Source organism: Pollachius pollachius (genome assembly GCF_949987615.1).
Source record: "Pollachius pollachius genome assembly, chromosome: 2".
NCBI lineage: Eukaryota > Metazoa > Chordata > Actinopteri > Gadiformes > Gadidae > Pollachius > Pollachius pollachius.
In genome coordinates this window covers 14,164,714-14,185,728 of record NC_136935.1, presented here as the reverse complement: position 1 = coordinate 14,185,728, position 21,015 = coordinate 14,164,714, and the positions used below count along the sequence as shown (strand labels likewise).

General features: G+C 47.0%; 1 protein-coding gene across 1 annotated transcript in view; it reads right to left on the bottom strand.

The window, feature by feature from the left end:
* The window catches only part of cfap46 (cilia and flagella associated protein 46), a gene marked incomplete at both ends in the record, with an annotated part of 86,050 nt that extends 66,288 nt beyond the window's left edge, over window positions 1-19,762 (bottom strand). The window contains 7 exons of the mRNA XM_079729090.1: window positions 3,252-3,376; window positions 3,510-3,921; window positions 4,213-4,575; window positions 5,454-5,774; window positions 18,572-18,696; window positions 18,830-19,241; window positions 19,538-19,762. Of these exons, the coding sequence (XP_079585216.1) occupies window positions 3,252-3,376; window positions 3,510-3,921; window positions 4,213-4,575; window positions 5,454-5,774; window positions 18,572-18,696; window positions 18,830-19,241; window positions 19,538-19,762 (1,983 nt within the window). The remainder of the gene's footprint in view (window positions 1-3,251; window positions 3,377-3,509; window positions 3,922-4,212; window positions 4,576-5,453; window positions 5,775-18,571; window positions 18,697-18,829; window positions 19,242-19,537) is intronic.
* Between the last annotated feature and the right edge of the window lie 1,253 nt (window positions 19,763-21,015).

Sequence of the window (21,015 nt, the reverse complement as noted above, 5' to 3'; positions counted from 1 at the left end):
CCGCACAATGTTGACTGGTCTTGGAATATATCCTCAAACACGTTTAGACATCGGGCACATTCACATAGCTATTAAACAGACCTCAAGTTTGTCATGGTTAGCGTTACTTAGCAACGGGCAGCAAACTACGGCAGGCAGAAAGGTTCAACTTTGGTACCAGATTTGTACGTCTGACACTTCCGTATTATCTTCAATGTGTTATAAAGAAATACTTCACAACATATTGGTCATATTGGTAATCTCAGTCATAAATTTAGTTCCAATGATCCATTTACAGGCTATAACACAACCAGATTTATTGGTGACACTAAAATGTTTCTAGTCAACACATTCAAACCCTTTCCCCTGGATTATAGACAAGCATATATGTTATTTCTGGCTATTATTAGTATACATTGTTCAAATAGAAAATCATATGTGTAGCCGCACAATCTTTTTCTTTAAAAATTGAAATATATTTCAATATTATATAATACTGTTCTTATTAATAACACATCTAATATTCGTTCTAATCCAGATCATTGCCCGCCGCATGGGAGCACTTGTAGGAGAGCAAAGGTAACTTTGCACCTGACACCACAACACATGAATCACCTAAACGTCCTTCACAGAGTGTCAGCAATGCTAACGACTCACCCAAACGAGATGCAAAGAATGCAATAGACTAGCATACTGGGATAGGGTAGCATACTGTTGCATTAGCCTATCTGGAAGACAAAATATGTTCAATTAATTTAGTATTGATCAATATTCACAAACGATTGGGAACTCTTGCAGCATAAGTTTTAACCAAATAATGATTGCAGAGGCCCTGCCCCCATCTGTTTAGTACAGGGGTCAGCAACCTTTTCAACTTGCAGTGCCAGTTTTACATTTTCTCGTTAATGAGTGTGCCTTAAGCAACAATATATAAAAAATTAAGATGAATTATGACACAGCGACCAAAAACATTTCCAGAAGACCTGGAATTGAACTATTTCCATATAGTCCACAGTCATGCATCAACATTTTAAATGTTTTTTTGGTTGTTATATTTGCAACATGGGCTTACAAATTATAATTACATATGTCCCATCTTAAAACACCATTTTCAGAAACTCATTCAAAAACATATTTGCACTGTGATAAATCCAAAAAACGAGAATATATGAGAATGTTGGAACCATTCACATCAATATCTTTAAGACATGTACAACTTTGCAAAACCATGTGAAGGCGATGCATAAAAGCCACTTGCAACAATATTTTAAATATTTTCTTCTCTATTACTCGCAAAATAGGTTTAAAAACTATTAATTGATCCCATTTCAGAACACTGGTTTCTGTAACTAATTTAAACATATTTGCACTGGGAAGAAATGCCTGAAACAGAATAAAGTGCAAAAAAAATCGGTAGTAATGATTATACTGCCGCATTGTGCTGTGATTTTTTTTAAGAATAATAAAATAAAAATTAAAAATACGTTTTTTTTAGTTTTTTTTTTAAGTGTGCCAATGATTATGCTGCCCCGTGCCAGTGGTGGCACACGTGCCTAGGGTTGCCAACCCCTGGTTTAGTAGATAGTTCAGTGATTTTTTACTTTCATATCGTTTCATAACAGTGGTTACCTGCCGGCTACATGGCCCACACAGAAAAGCACCTGTCCTTCCAACTCTTGGACTGAATTCAAAGTGAAGAGCTTTCAAGCTCTCAGCAAAATTACTGCAGCCATTCGGGTTTGACATTCAGACACTCATAAGGTTTGCAGCGCAGGTTTACACTCACCTCTCTGGTTAAGCTTACTAGAAATTCAGGTCAAGGCCCCAATGTGCAGGTCTAGTCCTAACACTCACTTGCACACATGCCAGGGGTTCAAATCTGAACCTAGTTAGCGTGCATACTGCGGAGGGAATATTTGGCAATTATTGCCTCCAGGAGTAATGTTTTCACTGTGTAATGCTAATTAGGGGCTACTATTTGCTATTTGTGTAAAGTGGATCCATTCTTGTATTTAGAGATTAGAGCACAAATAAAGTGGGAGATGTGTGCATATGCTAACAAGATTAACGTGTCTCATCCAGGAAACAGTGATAGACTACTGTGTGGGTTAGTTTGTGTGTGTGCGTGTGTCTATGTGTGTGTATAGTGTGTATATGTCCGTGATCACTGGGCCACTTGTTTTATTTATTTTTTACATTGTGTTGAAATACTGCGAAGTACTGGCACAGGGCCACTTAATAATCTATACTGTTTGTCCTGTTCAATCTGTTTGTTCCTTACTTCAGCATCTTTTTTTTGTCTGTCAAAGTCACAAGTTTCAAATTGATGTTATTGTTGTATTATGATTATTATGATGATAATGGATCTCTTTGATCTTCTGATGGATGAAGCACTGGTTTGAGAGAACAGCCAGCAGTTTGGGTTTCACTGAAGGGCCCTGTCTTCATGGGATCACTGAGGCTGTATTAATGTTGCCAATTGACACTATCTCCCCACAGCACGATAAACATTTTGAATAACTGAAAATAAGATCATATAATAAACAAACTTATGGAGACAGGGAGTGTGTGTGTGTGTGTTTGGAAGTATCTGGAGTTGGGCCCAAATGCATATTCCTTCCTGCTTTTGTGTGTATGTTTGTGCACGCTCGCACACGTGTGTGTCAAAGAGAGTGTGTCTGCCATTAAGCAAAAGATATTTGAATACATCTAAAAACTGACACAAGATGACAAGCTTTCTCAAAGAAATTTTTATTGGATATTATTGTCATCGAATAAAAACAGTACAGTCGAATACAAAAGTGTAATACACAGCACGACAGGCAGTGGAAACATACTGTTGGTTCTTCCAGCTTGAGATGCTCTTTTGCTTGGCCTGTTGTCCTTTCCGGTTTTGTATTTTCTTGTGTTCTTTTGTATTCTTTTGTGTTTCTTTGAGTTTTATTATGCTTCTATGTATATATGTACAGGTGACCCGCACCGGGGTTGGCCGGATGGAGGGGATCGGCTTATTGGCACAGGGAGACCAATCTGGAAATGCAAGTGAAACAAGGTGGAAAGAAATCAGATTTGTGTTCACGCTGAAGCCTCATATCTTCTCATATTAGGAAATAGACAGTAACTCACCGCAAAGACACCTTCTGCAATCTGGTCATCCTTTTCTTAGGCCCGTCTGCTGGCCCCTCTCCTGCATCGCTAAGGCCCATTTCAGCTGCCCACTGCTCGTAGCGCTGCTCCTCCTTCAGCCTCTGAGCCTCCTTCAGCCTCTGAGCCTCCTTCAGCCTCTGAGCCTCCTTCTGCTCCCGGCGCTCAGCCCTGCAGATCTTCATCCTCATCTGCTCTCCTTCAGCCATGGAGAGCTTTGGACTGAGCAAAGCTGCCTGACGTTTAGAAGCTTCTGTGGAACAACATGGACACGTAAGAAGATTTAAAAGAATGCAAGAGCATGTGCCACACACCACAACATCCTGAGTGGCGTCATGAAATGAGTTGGATTGCACAATTAGCCAAGGTTATTCAAAAGGACTCACTGCTGGAGATGAGGTGTTCCTCCTTGTCCTCCTTCAGGTAGGTCATGGCGTTCATCTGATGGTTGGGCTCCTTCTCCTTCACCACACTGAGCCAATTGAGGAATCTCCACCAGAGGCTCTTTCCTTTGGGCTCCTGTACAGGTTCCTCCCCTTCTTCGTCGGGTATGACCGAGATTTCAGTGTTGTTCGGGGGGGCCACAGGTTCTGTACAGCCCATAACGACAAAAGGTTCCTCCTCGATCTCTACTACACCTGGCATGGCGGTGGCTGCCGGTTGATCCTGGTTGAGGATCAAGATCACGGCGTCAATGGGATAATGACGGACGACAACGTGGTCGTTGCCAAGGTCAGTTGGCATCTCCAGCTCGAACGCATCCCCCTCAGCCTCCAAGACCCCCGGTGTCCTCACCATCTAGGACACATCACAGCGTATGTTAAAACAGAATACCACACTGAAGATTAGGGATGCACCCGTATCAACCCACACGTGCATACGTGTGTGTGAGTGTGTTTGTGTGTCAGTGTGTGTGGGCGCGGCTGTATGATTGAGAAACATTTAAGAAAATGTACATGACGATATTTATATGTTTTTTACTGATAGTAAATGTGGTCAATCGTGTGTGTGCGCACATCTTGAAAAGTGTACATCTGCACACTTAAAGTTTGTGTGTGCGGATCGTACACGTGTCCTCTCCCTCCTCACCTCGCCCTCCTGTTGGAGACCATCCTCTTGTTGAAGACCCTCCTGGTGGAGACCCTCCTGGTGAGGTCCCTCCTGTTGGAGACCATCCTCTTGTTGAAGACCCTCCTGGTCGAGACCCTCCTGGTGGAGACCCTCCTGGTGAGGTCCCTCCTGTTGGAGACCATCCTCTTGTTGAAGTCCCTCCTGGTGGAGACCCTCCTGGTGGAGGCCCTCCTGGTGGAGTCCCTCCTGTAGTAGTCCCTCCTGTAGCAGTCCCTCCTGCTCTATACCCTCCTGGTGGAGACCCTCCTGCGGGGTTCCCTCATGTGGGGGTTCCTCCTGTTGGAGTCCCTCTGGTTGGAGACCCTCTGGTTGGAGACCCTCCTGGTGGAGACCCTCTGGTTGGAGACCCTCTGGTTGGAGACCCTCCTGGTGGAGACCCTCTGGTTGGAGACCCTCTGGTTGGAGTCCCTCTGGTAGGAGACCCTCTGGTTGGAGACCCTCCTGGTAGAGTCTCTCACCGCTGTCCGTGACCAGGTTTCTGCTAATCAAAGGGCCGCTTAGGTAAACCATGATTACCATTTGTTTGAGGCTCTTCTTTGATGTCCCGTCCGGTCTCGGAGGTAGCCTGGCTTCTGCTTGGAGACCCTCCTGGTGAGGTCCCTCCTGGTGGAGACCCTCTTGGTGGAGACTCTCCTGGTGAGGTCCCTCCTGGTGAGGTCCTTCCTGGTGGAGGCCCTCCTGGTGGAGACTCTCCTGGTGGAGACCCTCCTGGTGAGGTCCCTCCTGGTGGAGCCCCTCCTGATGGAGGCCCTCCTGGTGGAGACCCTCCTGGTGGAGACCCTCCTGGTGAGGTCCCTCCTGGTGGAGACCCTCCTGGTGGAGACCCTCCTGGTGGAGACCCTCCTGGTGGAGAGCCTCCTGGTGAGGTCCCTCCTGGTGGAGACCCTCCTGGTGGAGACTCTCCTGGTGAGGTCCCTCCTGGTGGACGCCCTCATGGTAGACACCCTCATTGTGGAGACCCTCCTGGTGGAGACTCTCCTGGTGGAGACCCTCCTGGTGAGGTCCCTCCTGGTGGAGGCCCTCCTGGTGGAGACTCTCCTGGTGGAGACCCTCCTGGTGGAGACCCATCTGGTGAGGTCCCTCCTGGTGGAGACCCTCCTGGTGAGGTCCCTCCTGGTGGAGACCCTCCTGGCGGAGAACCTCTAGTTTGAGATCTTCCACTTGGAGTCCCTCCTTTTGGACACCCCTCTGTTGGAGACCCTCCTGTGGAGGTCCCTCCTGTTGTAGTCCCTCTGGTTGTGGTCCCTCCGGTTGGAGACCCCCCTGGTAGAGTCCCTCCTGTTGTAGGAGTCCCTCTGGTTGGGGTCCCTCTGGTTGGGGACCCCCCTGGTAGAGTCCCTCCTGCTGGAGACCCCCCTGGTGGAGTCCCTCCTGTTGTAGGAGTCCCTCTGGTTGGGGTCCCTCTGGTTGGAGACCGCCCTGGTAGAGTCCCTCCTGCTGGAGACCCTCCTGGTGGAGTCCCTCCTGTTGTAGGAGTCCCTCTGGTTGGGGTCCCTCTGGTTGGAGTCCCTCACCGCTGTCTGTGACCAGGTGTCTGCTGATGAAAGGTCTGCTTAGGTAAACGATGATTACCATATGTTGGAGTCTCTCCTGGTGGAGACCCTCCTGGTGAAGACCCTCCTGTTGGAGACCCTCCTGGTGAAGACCCTCCTGTTGGAGACACTCCTGGTGGAGACCCTCCTGGTGGAGTATCTCCTGGTGGAGACCCTCCTGGTGGAGAGTCTCTTGGTGGAGACCCTCCTGTTGGAGACCCTCCTGGTGGAGAGTCTCTTGGTGGAGACTCTCCTGGTGGAGACCCTCCTGTTGGATACCCTCCTGGTGGAGAGTCTCTTGGTGGAGACTCTCCTGGTGGAGACCCTCCTGGTGGAGAGTCTCTTGGTGGAGAATCTCTTGGTGGAGACCCTCCTGTTGGAGACCCTCCTGGTGGAGAGTCTCTTGGTGGAGACTCTCCTGGTGGAGACCCTCCTGGTGGAGAGTCTCTTGGTGGAGACTCTCCTGGTGGAGACCCTCCTGGTGGAGACTGTCCTGGTGGAGACCCTCCTGGTGGAGAGTCTCTTGGTGGAGAGTCTCCTGGTGGAGACCCTCCTGGTGGAGACTGTCCTGGTGGAGACCCTCCTGGTGGAGAGTCTCTTGGTGGAGAGTCTCTTGGTGGAGACCCTCCTGTTGGAGACCCTCCTGGTGGAGAGTCTCTTGGTGGAGATTCTCCTGGTGGAGACCCTCCTGGTGGAGAGTCTCTTGGTGGAGAGTCTCTTGGTGGAGACCCTCCTGGTGGAGACCCTCCTGGTGGAGAGTCTCTTGGTGGAGACCCTCCTGGTGGAGAGTCTCTTGGTGGAGACTCTCCTGGTGGAGACCCTCCTGGTGGAGACCCTCCTGGTGGAGAGTCTCTTGGTGGAGTCCCTCCTGGTGGAGACCCTCCTGGTGGAGGCTCTCCTGGTGGAGACTCTCCTGTTGGATGAGGTCCTGTGGTTTGGGTTTCCTCTTCCGGTTCCTCACACGTCTCCTCCCCATCGTTTGCTTGCTCAATAGTCAATAACAAACGCTACCTGGGTAAAACGCTGCTGTGCTTGCTCAGTGATTACAAGGTAATGCTTACGCTCGACTCTCTGATCAGCACTGAGCACTGGACTGAGGAGCGTTGACTTATATAGGGGAGCGGGCATTGTGATGTCATAATGGTCTGCCGGAGGTTCCGCTGGGTGTTGTGGTGTTGTCGCGGACAACCTGATTGTTCCAATTACGCTCTTTAAAAAAAGCCTATAATGAGGTCAAGTTCAAATGACTAAAATAAAACTATTACTTTAATACAAAAAACTGAATTACACACGCTTATATTTACGAAGTCACAATATGAAATCGGTTGACACAAGTCCATAAGCTGTTTCTAAGTCGATCTATGTTTTATACCCAAAACATGTAAATAAACACACACTGGGTAGCCAGGAAAGACTAGTCAGCCTATCAGTTGGTCTTTTATCAACTTTTATGATATTATTATTTAAACATAAGTTGGAAACGGTCATTGTAGATCAACTGGAGCACACATGGTGGCCATTGGCCCCTAGGCTAATACTTGTTTGAGGCCCCCTTACTGATCACGCAGAAAAATAATAATTTTGTGCCACGTATGAAAGCATGGAGACAGCCTTAATTTAAAAAAACACTGCTATTGAAGAATGAGTTGTTTACTTTTTTAAGGATTCTTGTTATGGGCCAATAGAGGTGAAATTTCTTTTTCATTTTAAGAACAATTTAAAATAGTCTGGCCAATCCAGGGCCCCTTGCACACCTGGGCCCCTAGGACACACACACACACACACACTCTCACACACACACGCACACAGGTTCATTGAGAGAATGAGAATAACGAAGAAGAAAGGATTAGAAGCCGTTGCTATACTGGGACAGGAGACATGTGGGATCTGTGTTTAATTTGTTTCCATGTATTCCATTTTTGTTATCCCCCATAGACATCAGCAAGCATATATTCAGAATGTTACCATTGAAATAGTTGTCACGCATATTGCAGTGGGGAAAGGAATAGGGTTTATTGGTTAGGCATTGGATATTCTCTGCTTCTTTTCGGTACAAATATCACAGTACCAATGTATCAACCATGTGTGATTAATGATGTAGGCCACCCTGGATGGCAGAGCTAATGAATGTATGGCTTGATGTAGCCCTTTTACCCCTATAATAAAGAGGGCAGGGCCCTAGGTTCTTCAATCAATCTTAAATTATTAGTTTTGATTTCCTATATTATGTTAACCATATAACACCAGCACCCTTATTAAATATTAACCACTAAACACACACAATATCCAGACTACACGTATTTAGTAAGCCAACCAACAAACGGGTAAGTAGTTAAAACGTTTACTTATTTGAGAACAATATAAGTGCATGTCACAGATCCCATATCGGACATCTTATTACCATACAGGCTACAAGTAATTAACATTACTAACTAAGCCGGCACATAAAATAAACAAAATAAAACAATCCTTTACAAAAGAAAACCCCGTTGCAGGCCTGTTGATGAAGTCCTCTTCGCTCCTCCGAGCCAAGAGAACTCGGTCGGCTACTCACACGTCCAGGTAAAACGCGATGGGCGTCCTTGAAGGTCCGTGGAAGTCCGTGAGAGTACTGGGAAAGTCCGTGGGAGTACTGGGAAAGTCCGTGAAAGTCCTGAGGAAGTCCGTGGAAGTCCGTGAAAGTCCTGAGGAAGTCCGTGGAAGTCCTGAGGTAGTCCGTGGAAGTCCTGAGGTAGTCCGTGGAAAGACACAGGCGCTCCTCACTGTGGCGTGATTTCCTTCGCCCGAGCCCTGTCAGCCAACCCGCGTGGTCACACCCTCTATCTCGCACGGCGGTCCCTCGGAAACCCCGTGGCGGTAGCGTCGCTAGCTGCGTTAGTTAGCAGGCCACTGTTCAGCTACTTCTCTCAATTAACTGACCGGGTCGTATGTAAACCGGTCCGGTGGAGCTTTCAAGTTCGTGTTGAACTTTACTTCCATTTACCAGACACAATCTTGAATCTTATGGGTTGCTGATATGTCATCGGCCTTCAACAAGACTACTCCATCGCAAACAGTTGCTCCGTCCCACCAACGTCTTTTTTTTTTTTCCTACCTCCAGCACGTCTTCCCTTTCCTCCCCTTTCCCGCCTTCTCCACATTCACCCGCAAACACCTCATTGCGCCCCCTTCTGGTTGGATGGCCATATAACACTTAAATTAAGCAAAGGATATCTACAACATTTACAATACATCAAATAACATTAACAAAGTTTGCAACCATTACACAAACGTCAACAAAACATTATGAAAAATAATAAACTCTTATATAATATTGTTTATTATTTTAAATAACCAGAACCCGAATTTCAACTGGGTTACACCCTCCGCCTTCTAATAGGTCTGTATGTCCTCATACAACACTAAAAGACTCAAACTAAGGGAAATGGAGAGTTACAAATGTTGCTTTAAGTATGTCCAATTTTAATGACAATACCTCTGTGTACAATGGTCAAAGGCTGATCTCTGGATCTACCCGGCTCATCATATGTAAGCCTGACTGGTGGCTTTATTGCTCTCTTTGGCCTAGGCTCGGATCTTAGCCTCCCATCATCTTTGGACACATTGAAAGTCTCTTGCTCAGGGCCAGACTCTGAATCAGTATCACTGGTGTCACCAGGAGCTAACTCTCGATCAGACTCTTGGTCTCTCAAGCTATGGCGCTCTGGCTCTGCGTCATCATCAGATGAGGATATAGCATCAGCAGCACTTCCATCTGCCTGATGGTTCTCTTCTTGAGCAGCAACTCTGTGTCTACCATTGTCTAGAGCTCTGTGAAACAACTCTCTCGGGTAAGTTCTGCAAGGTGCATAAAACTCAGGGTCAGATGACGAATCAGACATTTCCTGCAACTCCCTTTGTACTTTTTGCGTTTCAGGTGAGGATATTTCACTCCTCCGGCTAGTCACAGCTCTGGTTTTTGGTCTGACAGGTAAATCAACCACCGGGTCTGTGTTTGGGATTTTCACAAACTGCCCGATGGGAAGGAGATTGTCTCTGTGAATGGTCCCTGTGCCAGTTCCTCCATTCTCACGTTTTATCTTGACCACCGGAAGATTAGGCATCTTCCCCACCACCACATAAGGATCAGGGCTCCATCGGCTTTCTAACTTGTGTTTCCCTCTCAGGCCCCAGTTCTTGAGCAGCGCTGTCGCCAATCTCCAAAGACTGTATTCCGACTCTTTGGTCATAAGCCATCTTGTTTCTCTGGTGCCTTTTATCTGCAGCCGCAGATGCTAGCTTGAAGGCTTCTTTAAGGTCTTCTTTTAGCTTTGCTACATAGCGGTAATGACAACCATCCTCAATGCCATCTGGAGAGGTTCCAAAACACACGTCAGCAGGGAGTCTGGCCTCTCTGCCGAACATCAGCCGATATGGCAAATATCCGGTGGCGTCAGACTTTGTGCTATTGTATGTGTGGACCAGATGACCAACATGCTGGCTCCAGTTGCGTTTGTCTCCCGGCCCAGAGTCCCTAGCATGGACAATAGGGTTCGGTTGAACCTCTCTGGCTGAGGGTCTCCCTGAGGATGTTAGGGAGTCGTCCCCGATTTGCGAATCCCCATCAAGGTCAGGAGCTCTTTTATCAGTCGGCTATCGAAATCTCTTCCTTGATCCGAATGGATCCTCGCTGGTAGTCCATAATGTAGGAAATACCTTTCAACTAGGACCTTTGCTACAACTTGAGCTTTCTGGTTTCTTGTTGGGAAAGCCTGAGCATAGCGTGTGAAATGGTCGGTGACCACCAACACATTGCTGATGCCTTTCGAATCGGGTTCCATCGAGAGAAAGTCGATGCACACCAGGTCCATAGGACCTTTGCTCACGATCTGGTGCAAGGGGGAAGCTCGCTGAGGAAGAGATTTGTGGGTGACACACTCACCACAATTCTTAATGTACTGCTCAACCTCTAGAGACATCTTTGGCCAAAAGAATCTGCTCCTCAGTTGGTCAACGGTTCTCTCAACCCCCAGGTATCCTAGCTCATCGTGCATTGACCTCAGAACCATCTCTCGATATTCTTTAGGCAGGACTAACTGACTGACAATTTCCCCAGAAGATCGTTTGCTCAAACGATGCAGCAGTCCATCCTTCATGCTCAACTTCCCCACCTCTCGCTTTAACTGTGAGAGTTCTGGACTGGCATGTTTCTCTACAGGCCATTTTCCATCTTTGATAGCCTGTATGGCGGGTTCTATAGCTGAGTCCCCTTACTGTGCCCCCTTAAGTTCCTGCCTTGACATCTGTTTCAAGGTATCTGAGGCCAAGAAGGTTGAATGAGCATAAACATCTGGAATGCACCGAGGAGATGCTCCCAACTGATCAACACACCGCAGGGGATGGGTAGGAGTCTCAGGGGTGCAGACACGCTGCCATATGGCCCTCACACCAGTCTGTGATAAAGTCACCCATTCTTCTGAGCTCTCTTCGTCTGGTGCCAATCTTGATAATAGATCAGCATCTATGTTGTGACGGCCAGGACGATACTGTAAATCAATCTCGTACGTTGACAAGGCAGCTAGCCATCTGTGCCCTACTGCGTTGAGCTTTGCAGTGGAGAGCACGTACGTAAGAGGGTTGTTATCTGTACGTACTGTTAATCTGGCCCCATACAGATAATCATGAAGTTTGTCAACTACAGCCCATTTTAAAGTTAAAAACACCAACTGGTGGACAGGGTAGTTTCTCTCTGACGGTTTCAGTTTTCTACTTGCAAAGGCCACCCTCTGTGTACTCTTGGTAAAGTACTGCACCAAGTCCCTTCAAGCTTGCATCCACGTGCAGGATGTAAGGCTTTTGGGGATTTGCAAATGCCAAGACAGGTGCGTGCGTCAGGCAGTGAATGATCTGTTGGAATGAATTTGTACAAGAGTGATCCCATCTGTCCCCGAATGGCTCTGACTCTTTCAGATAGATCTTACTCCTGTCATGAGCAGTTTTCTTGCTCTTTTGGGTTGGAGCGTAACCTTTTGCGGGCTCTGTCAGGGGTCGAACAATGGCTGCATAATTGGCTATGAATCTTCGATAATAGCCGCAGAATCCTAAAAAGGACTGTAAGGTCTTCAAGTTTGTTGGTTGAGGCCAGGTTGTGACCGCTTCGATTTTGTCGGGATCAGGAGCAACACCGTCAGCGGACACTATGTGCCCAAGGTATTTCACACTCGGCAAACAGACTTGGCATTTGTCAACAGACAGTTTCAGTCCAACCTCTCCAAGACGATCCAGCACCTTGAGTAGTCTTTCCTCGTGCTCCTCAAGAGTCCTTCCGAAAACTATCAAGTCGTTGAGGTAGACCAACACCTGCAGCAAGTTCATGTCACCTACTGCCTTCTCCATTAACCTCTGAAAGGTCGCCGGAGCTCCACTTATGCCCTGCGGCATTCGCTCGAATTGGTAGAAACCTAACGGACAGAGGAATGCCGTTTTCTCCTTGTCCTCTTCAGTCTTTGCTATCTGGTAATAGCCGCTTCTGAGGTCCAGGACGGAGAACCATTGGCTTCCTGTCAAGCGCATCTTCAATACAAGGTGTTGTTTATTGATCTGGGATGGTACGACTGTTCAGAAGCCTGTAATCAATGCACATCCTAATGGTTCCATTTTTCTTCCTAACGACAACTGGGACTCTGATATGATACCGGCCTGCAGAAGTTCTTGAAGGTGCTTGCGCACATCTTCAATGTCTGCCGGTGCCAACCGACGTGAACGCTCACGGAACGGTCATGCGTCGGATTGTCGGATATGGTGTTCTACTCCTTTGGCTAGGCCGACATCCCACTCTTCCGTTGAGAAGACATGGGATCTTTGTGACAGCTTCTCACAAAGTCGGGTCTTCCATTCTGTCGAGATTAGTGAGTCTCTGAAGTTGATCATACTTGCATCAAACTCTGATGAAGTTGTTTCTTTGGGAGGGATGGTAGCGATTGAATCAACCAGGTGCATGTGGCCAATCACTGTTCCCATTGGTATGGCTGTCTCTCTCAAAGAGTCATTATTTATCCATACTCTGAAACTATTGATGTCCATTGCCTGACTGCACACAACCATGGGCTGAAATGTCACAGCAGCTGGAAGTGGGGTTATTGGGGAGGAATCTACCGTCAAGATTTCCTGGTCAACAGCAAGCATGAGCTAGATTTTGCAAACAGCCTGCACATCACCACCAGGGGGTATAGTGAAAGGACCGGGTCCTTGCCACCTCACACAGCCAACCTCATCTCCTCCCTCCTCCAGCACTTCTGGAGGGGCCTGGTCGCCTGTTTCATGTGCTTTGATGCCCAGGGTCTGAGTTACATCAATTCCACTGTCCCTGCATTGCTTCACTAAGTGTCTAACATGACATGATTGTTTGTTCCAACAATGACAGAGGTCTGATCTACCGTCTTGGGGCTCGGACATATGAGGGCGAGAACCGTCACAGTTTGAGGGGTACCCACAATTTCTGCAGGATACTCCAGGTCTACCACTACGTAGCCACGGTAGGGATAGCTGTCGCTGGATTCACTTAAACCCCAAGGGCCAAACCGGAGACAGGTTGAAGGGGTATATCTGGCAAGTACTTTTGGTACCAGGGCTCAAATATAATCGTCACCTGAGACCCACTGCCTAACAGGGTGGTGCAGGGATGACCACTAACCTTCAACTTGACGAGCCTATGTAGCCCAACCGAACCATCAGGGATAGTTGTACTCTGCACAGACACTGCACTCTTCTTCACCCCACAGTTCACATCATCAGCTGCGACATCTCTTGTCTGTTGCTTGTCTTTTGACACTATGAGGGCTTGAATCAGTCTCTTGATAACCTTAGCCTGGTTTTCAGAGTTTTGACACTTTCCTGCATTATGCCCACTCTCCCCACAACGGTAACAGAAATTCTCATCTGCAACCGTTGGTGGTCCAATGGGAGAACGGGAGTCATATTTTGATGCTTTTACTTTTGAGACTGCAGCCGCACTCTCTTGGTTAGTTGCCTTATGGGTGAACTTTGTTTGTAGCTGCTTCATTTCCTTTCTCAATGCCTTTAGCTCAGAGTCAGGACCAGGCTCACTGTGCAGAGATGCATTGAAAGGCGTTTTCTCAACATGTTCTAGCATGGCCTGATCTGGCCTAGTCACCACAGCAGCTACTAGGGCCTTGAGCTCTTTTAGTTCTGCCTTTAAGCCCTGGATTTCAGCCTGTTTAGTATCAATCTCTGGCTTCACATGAACACTTTGCACAGCGGGGTTGAGCCTTTTCCTTGAGGCCTCATACTCCTCTTCTGTCCTCAACTCTTTCAACAGCTGAAGAAAAGTTGGCGGCCTGTCTCTCCTCTCTCTTAGGCGGAGATTGACCAACATCAAGTCAGATGCCACAGCACCTCTCAACAGCTGCTCTAAGCGTACTTGATCTACTCTGTCCAGCATGACACCACCTTTCTTAATCACTTTATCTAGTGACCGCTCAAGACGCCTCAGGAAGTCGGAGAGCTTTTCACCTGATTGCTGCTGCATTAAGCGAAATGCGAAGTACAGATCGTCTCCAGACTCTGCTGTCCCAAACACATGCTCAACTGCCTCAAGGCACTGTTCAGGGCTAACCTCCGGATTGCCGGCTTTGGCTGCTTTGACTATTTCCAGCGCAGGTCCTTTTAGACTCTCCATTAGTCTACGCCTTTTCTCCTTAGCAGAACAGTCACACTCCTCGACCATAAGCTGTGCTTGCTCTAGCCAGTGTTCAACCTGCTCTTCAGCAGGGTTCCAGAGAAAACATGTAAGCGGCGATAGCTTCCATTAACCATAGTGGACTTTGACTTATCGAGCAAATCACCAAGTGCACGCAGAATGGACTCAGTTTGGCTACTGGGGGAAACTGGAGTAGGGGAAATGCTCTGGGGTTTCTCCCCTGTCCTTTCCTCAGCCTGCTGTGCTCCGGCTAACAACTCACTTAAGTTATCTACCGGTGCATGTAGGGCTCCACCTACTATGACAATAGCCCACGCCTCATTACCATCAGTAGGCATCACTTCAGCAGGAACATTTTCCCTCTTTAACTCTTCCCGACACTCACACAGGATCATATACCTGTTGCGCCTCATGTTGTAATTCCTACCTTGGACACGAACACGGCCCAGACATTTAACTGTGTGCAGGGTCTCTTCAATTTGAGTCACTTCCACATAATCTCGAATGAGAACCATAAGAGCATGATCCTCATCCAATATTTCTCCAAGGCACCAGCCCTTTAGCTCTGACACAAGCTCAGCTTGACTTTCCGTTCTCAAATATTTGTCAAAAACAAAAAGAAAAAAAAAAAGTGTATACTGCAGCTTTAATTTCACTAATTAACTGGTACTGGTCATCTTGAAACCCAAACTAATCCCAGCGGGGCCTCCATTTTATGTAGCCCTTTTACCCCTATAATAAAGAGGGCAGGGCCCTAGGTTCTTCAATCAATCTTAAATTATTAGTTTTGATTTCCTATATTATGCTAACCATATAACACCAGCACCCTTATTAGATATTAACCACTAAACACACACAATATCCACACTACACGTATTTAGTAAGCCAACCAACAAAAGGGTAAGTAGTTAAAACGTTTACTTATTTGAGAACAATATAAGTGCATGTCACAGATCCCATATCGGACATCTTATTACCATACAGGCTACAAGTAATTAACATTACTAACTAAGCCGGCACATAAAATAAACAAAATAAAACAATCCTTTACAAAAGAAAACCCCGTTGCAGGCCTGTTGATGAAGTCCTCTTCGCTCCTCCGAGCCAAGAGAACTCGGTCGGCTACTCACACGTCCAGGTAAAACGCGATGGGCGTCCTTGAAGGTCCGTGGAAGTCCGTGAGAGTACTGGGAAAGTCCGTGGAAGTCCGTGAAAGTCCTGAGGAAGTCCGTGGAAGTCCTGAGGAAGTCCGTGGAAAGGACACAGGGTCCACCCACGTCCTTTTTTCTCCTACCTCCAGCACGTCTTCCCTTTCCTCCCCTTTCCCGCTTTCTCCACATTCACCCGCAAACACCTGGTTGGATGGCCATATAACAGTTCAATTAAGCAAAGGATATCTACAACATTTACAATACATCAAATAACATTAACAAAGTTTGCAACCATTACACAAACGTCAACAAAACATTAGGAAAAATAATAAACTCTTATATCGTCACCCTCTTAAAGTAATGGCCTAAGTCATATTTTCAAGTTGTTCAGAAAACAGAAAAAACTGAACCATATATAGAGTATATGATATTTATGAATCATTTCAAACACAAAGGTTATGACAATAGATTACTATTGATATACAAATAATGATGTCAGTCAATTGTGTAACATAAGAGGATAAGATGACTTAGGCCAATTTATGAACATGCCTTTGTGATTTACTAAATTTTGAACCTGACTTGGGCCGAATTAATTCTGGAATAAGTGAGGCAAAACAGTGGCCGCCATCTTGAAACGCTCATAAAATTGCCTAAGTCACTCTTGTCTAGTGACTTAGGCAAAATAAATTGGCCTAATTCACACTCTTGACACAGGCCATTACACTAAACGGGTAGGATCACATGATCTGTTCAACTGAGGATGTTGGGGATTTTACCAGAGGTGGCTAGCATCACAAAGAGCTGATTTAGGCAAGAAAATCATTTTGGCAAAAAGGTGACTTAGGCCATTACTTTAAGAGGGTGACGATATAATATTGTTTATTATTTTAAATAACCAGAACCCGAATTTCAACTGGGTTACATTGGTAAAAGACAATTGGTAACACAACAGGACCATTCTGAACTGCTATGTCTGATAAAATACAAGAATGATATCAGTAAAACAAATGTACAAGGTGGACACACTCTCTATTCAATTAATGGATTGCCCCAGAGTTGTGAAGCTAGTATTGAATGTTTACAGTGTAAATCAAAAGATTCAAAATGGCACTATACTAAATGTTTTGTAATGTTTCAGCAAATGAGTTTGACACTTTCCGAAATAAATCAGCAATCCAATCAAAGTTTGTTTCTATTAAAACAACACTTGTGTTGAAAATTGATTTACGTAATTAAGAAATTATGTGAATCAGTATTTAGTTGTTTGCAGTTGTTGCTCATTAATGTGTCAGATTTGGCCATCGTGTAAAACATACTCCCTTGTGGACCTTGGTTATTATTTTAGTTCACTGTCTACCGTATTTATACTCTATAATGAGGCCGACTGGATGTCATCTAGTTATTTCAATATTTCTGCGTGAATGTCATTCACACAAAAAGTAACAAATACTGGAGTATTATTTTAATCAATATGTTTAGTCATTGAGCACATGTTCATTCTGAAATGTTCAGATACATGTGACGAGCGACAGCCAGGCGTCATAGGTTTGTTGCGCAATGAAATTGAGTTTGTAATCATGAACCATTTGGGTTTAACATAACCATAACCATTTCTAGACTATCCCACCCCCTTAAAAATGACAGAAATGCTGAACTGGAGCTGGCTTATGTTGTTTGAAGCATAAGCCAGTTTCAACAGATATGATAATAATGTAACAGATATATCAACAGTACAACTATAGAATAACAACATGATTCTTCCCTAGAGCATACGGTATTGCCAAAAGGTAACCACCTATGACTATTCACCACTTCTTAATAACTAATCAATAACCATTCAATGTTTTTGTTTTTATAAAAATAAACACATTAAGAAATACTGTTGGTTGTTTCAATACATGCAATTTTATCTCATTTATTATTGAATGTTCGATTGGAAAATTGATTGGTTGATTGATAATGAATTCTTTAATCTATGTGAATTCATCAATATTTGTAGCCATCTATTGCCTTATATTCCCCAGTATCCAAATGTTATTTAACCAAAATAGTTTCTTCCCTGACAAAGAGAAAGGGGGTTTGGGTTTCACTGAAGGGCCCTGTCTTCATGGGATCACTGAGGCTGTATTAATGTTGCCAATTGACACTATCTCCCCACAGCACGATAAACATTTTGAATAACTGAAAATAAGATCATATAATAAACAAACTTATGGAGACAGGGAGTGTGTGTGTGTGTGTCTGGAAGTATCTGGAGTTGGGCCCAAATGCATATTCCTTCCTGCTTTTGTGTGTATGTTTGTGCACGCTCGCACACGTGTGTGTCAAAGAGAGTGTGTCTGCCATTAAGCAAAAGATATTTGAATACATCTAAAAACTGACACAAGATGACAAGCTTTCTCAAAGAAATTTTTATTGGATATTATTGTCATCGAATAAAAACAGTACAGTCGAATACAAAAGTGTAATACACAGCACGACAGGCAGTGGAAACATACTGTTGGTTCTTCCAGCTTGAGATGCTCTTTTGCTTGGCCTGTTGTCCTTTCCGGTTTTGTATTTTCTTGTGTTCTTTTGTATTCTTTTGTGTTTCTTTGAGTTTTATTATGCTTCTATGTATATATGTACAGGTGACCCGCACCGGGGTTGGCCGGATGGAGGGGATCGGCTTATTGGCACAGGGAGACCAATCTGGAAATGCAAGTGAAACAAGGTGGAAAGAAATCAGATTTGTGTTCACGCTGAAGCCTCATATCTTCTCATATTAGGAAATAGACAGTAACTCACCGCAAAGACACCTTCTGCAATCTGGTCATCCTTTTCTTAGGCCCGTCTGCTGGCCCCTCTCCTGCATCGCTAAGGCCCATTTCAGCTGCCCACTGCTCGTAGCGCTGCTCCTCCTTCAGCCTCTGAGCCTCCTTCAGCCTCTGAGCCTCCTTCAGCCTCTGAGCCTCCTTCTGCTCCCGGCGCTCAGCCCTGCAGATCTTCATCCTCATCTGCTCTCCTTCAGCCATGGAGAGCTTTGGACTGAGCAAAGCTGCCTGACGTTTAGAAGCTTCTGTGGAACAACATGGACACGTAAGAAGATTTAAAAGAATGCAAGAGCATGTGCCACACACCACAACATCCTGAGTGGCGTCATGAAATGAGTTGGATTGCACAATTAGCCAAGGTTATTCAAAAGGACTCACTGCTGGAGATGAGGTGTTCCTCCTTGTCCTCCTTCAGGTAGGTCCTGGCGTTCATCTGATGGTTGGGCTCCTTCTCCTTCACCACACTGAGCCAATTGAGGAATCTCCACCAGAGGCTCTTTCCTTTGGGCTCCTGTACAGGTTCCTCCCCTTCTTCGTCGGGTATGACCGAGATTTCAGTGTTGTTCGGGGGGGCCACAGGTTCTGTACAGCCCATAACGACAAAAGGTTCCTCCTCGATCTCTACTACACCTGGCAGGGCGGTGGCTGCCGGTTGATCCTGGTTGAGGATCAAGATCACGGCGTCAATGGGATAATGACGGACGACAACGTGGTCGTTGCCAAGGTCAGTTGGCATCTCCAGCTCGAACGCATCCCCCTCAGCCTCCAAGACCCCCGGTGTCCTCACCATCTAGGACACATCACAGCGTATGTTAAAACAGAATACCACACTGAAGATTAGGGATGCACCCGTATCAACCCACACGTGCATACGTGTGTGTGAGTGTGTTTGTGTGTCAGTGTGTGTGGGCGCGGCTGTATGATTGAGAAACATTTAAGAAAATGTACATGACGATATTTATATGTTTTTTACTGATAGTAATGGTGGTCAATCGTGTGTGTGCGCACATCTTGAAAAGTGTACATCTGCACACTTAAAGTTTGTGTGTGCGGATCGTACACGTGTCCTCTCCCTCCTCACCTCGCCCTCCTGTTGGAGACCATCCTCTTGTTGAAGACCCTCCTGGTGGAGACCCTCCTGGTGAGGTCCCTCCTGTTGGAGACCATCCTCTTGTTGAAGACCCTCCTGGTCGAGACCCTCCTGGTGGAGACCCTCCTGGTGAGGTCCCTCCTGTTGGAGACCATCCTCTTGTTGAAGTCCCTCCTGGTGGAGACCCTCCTGGTGGAGGCCCTCCTGGTGGAGTCCCTCATGTAGTAGTCCCTCCTGTAGCAGTCCCTCCTGCTCTATACCCTCCTGGTGGAGACCCTCCTGCGGGGTTCCCTCATGTGGGGGTTCCTCCTGTTGGAGTCCCTCTGGTTGGAGACCCTCTGGTTGGAGACCCTCTGGTTGGAGACCCTCCTGGTGGAGACCCTCTGGTTGGAGACCCTCTGGTTGGAGACCCTCCTGGTGGAGACCCTCTGGTTGGAGACCCTCTGGTTGGAGTCCCTCTGGTAGGAGACCCTCTGGTTGGAGACCCTCCAGGTGGAGTCTCTCACCGCTGTCCGTGACCAGGTTTCTGCTAATCAAAGGGCCGCTTAGGTAAACCATGATTACCATTTGTTTGAGGCTCTTCTTTGATGTCCCGTCCGGTCTCGGAGGTAGCCTGGCTTCTGCTTGGAGACCCTCCTGGTGAGGTCCCTCCTGGTGGAGACCCTCTTGGTGGAGACTCTCCTGGTGAGGTCCCTCCTGGTGAGGTCCCTCCTGGTGGAGGCCCTCCTGGTGGAGACTCTCCTGGTGGAGACCCTCCTGGTGAGGTCCCTCCTGGTGGAGCCCCTCCTGATGGAGGCCCTCCTGGTGGAGACCCTCCTGGTGGAGACCCTCCTGGTGAGGTCCCTCCTGGTGGAGACCCTCCTGGTGGAGAGCCTCCTGGTGAGGTCCCTCCTGGTGGAGACCCTCCTGGTGGAGACTCTCCTGGTGAGGTCCCTCCTGGTGGACGCCCTCATGGTGGACACCCTCATTGTGGAGACCCTCCTGGTGGAGACTCTCCTGGTGGAGACCCTCCTGGTGAGGTCCCTCCTGGTGGAGGCCCTCCTGGTGGAGACTCTCCTGGTGGAGACCCTCCTGGTGGAGACCCATCTGGTGAGGTCCCTCCTGGTGGAGACCCTCCTGGTGAGGTCCCTCCTGGTGGAGACCCTCCTGGCGGAGAACCTCTAGTTTGAGATCTTCCACTTGGAGTCCCTCCTTTTGGACACCCCTCTGTTGGAGACCCTCCTGTGGAGGTCCCTCCTGTTGTAGTCCCTCTGGTTGTGGTCCCTCCGGTTGGAGACCCCCCTGGTAGAGTCCCTCCTGTTGTAGGAGTCCCTCTGGTTGGGGTCCCTCTGGTTGGGGACCCCCCTGGTAGAGTCCCTCCTGCTGGAGACCCTCCTGGTAGAGTCCCTCCTGTTGTAGGAGTCCCTCTGGTTGGGGTCCCTCTGGTTGGAGTCCCTCACCGCTGTCTGTGACCAGGTGTCTGCTGATGAAAGGT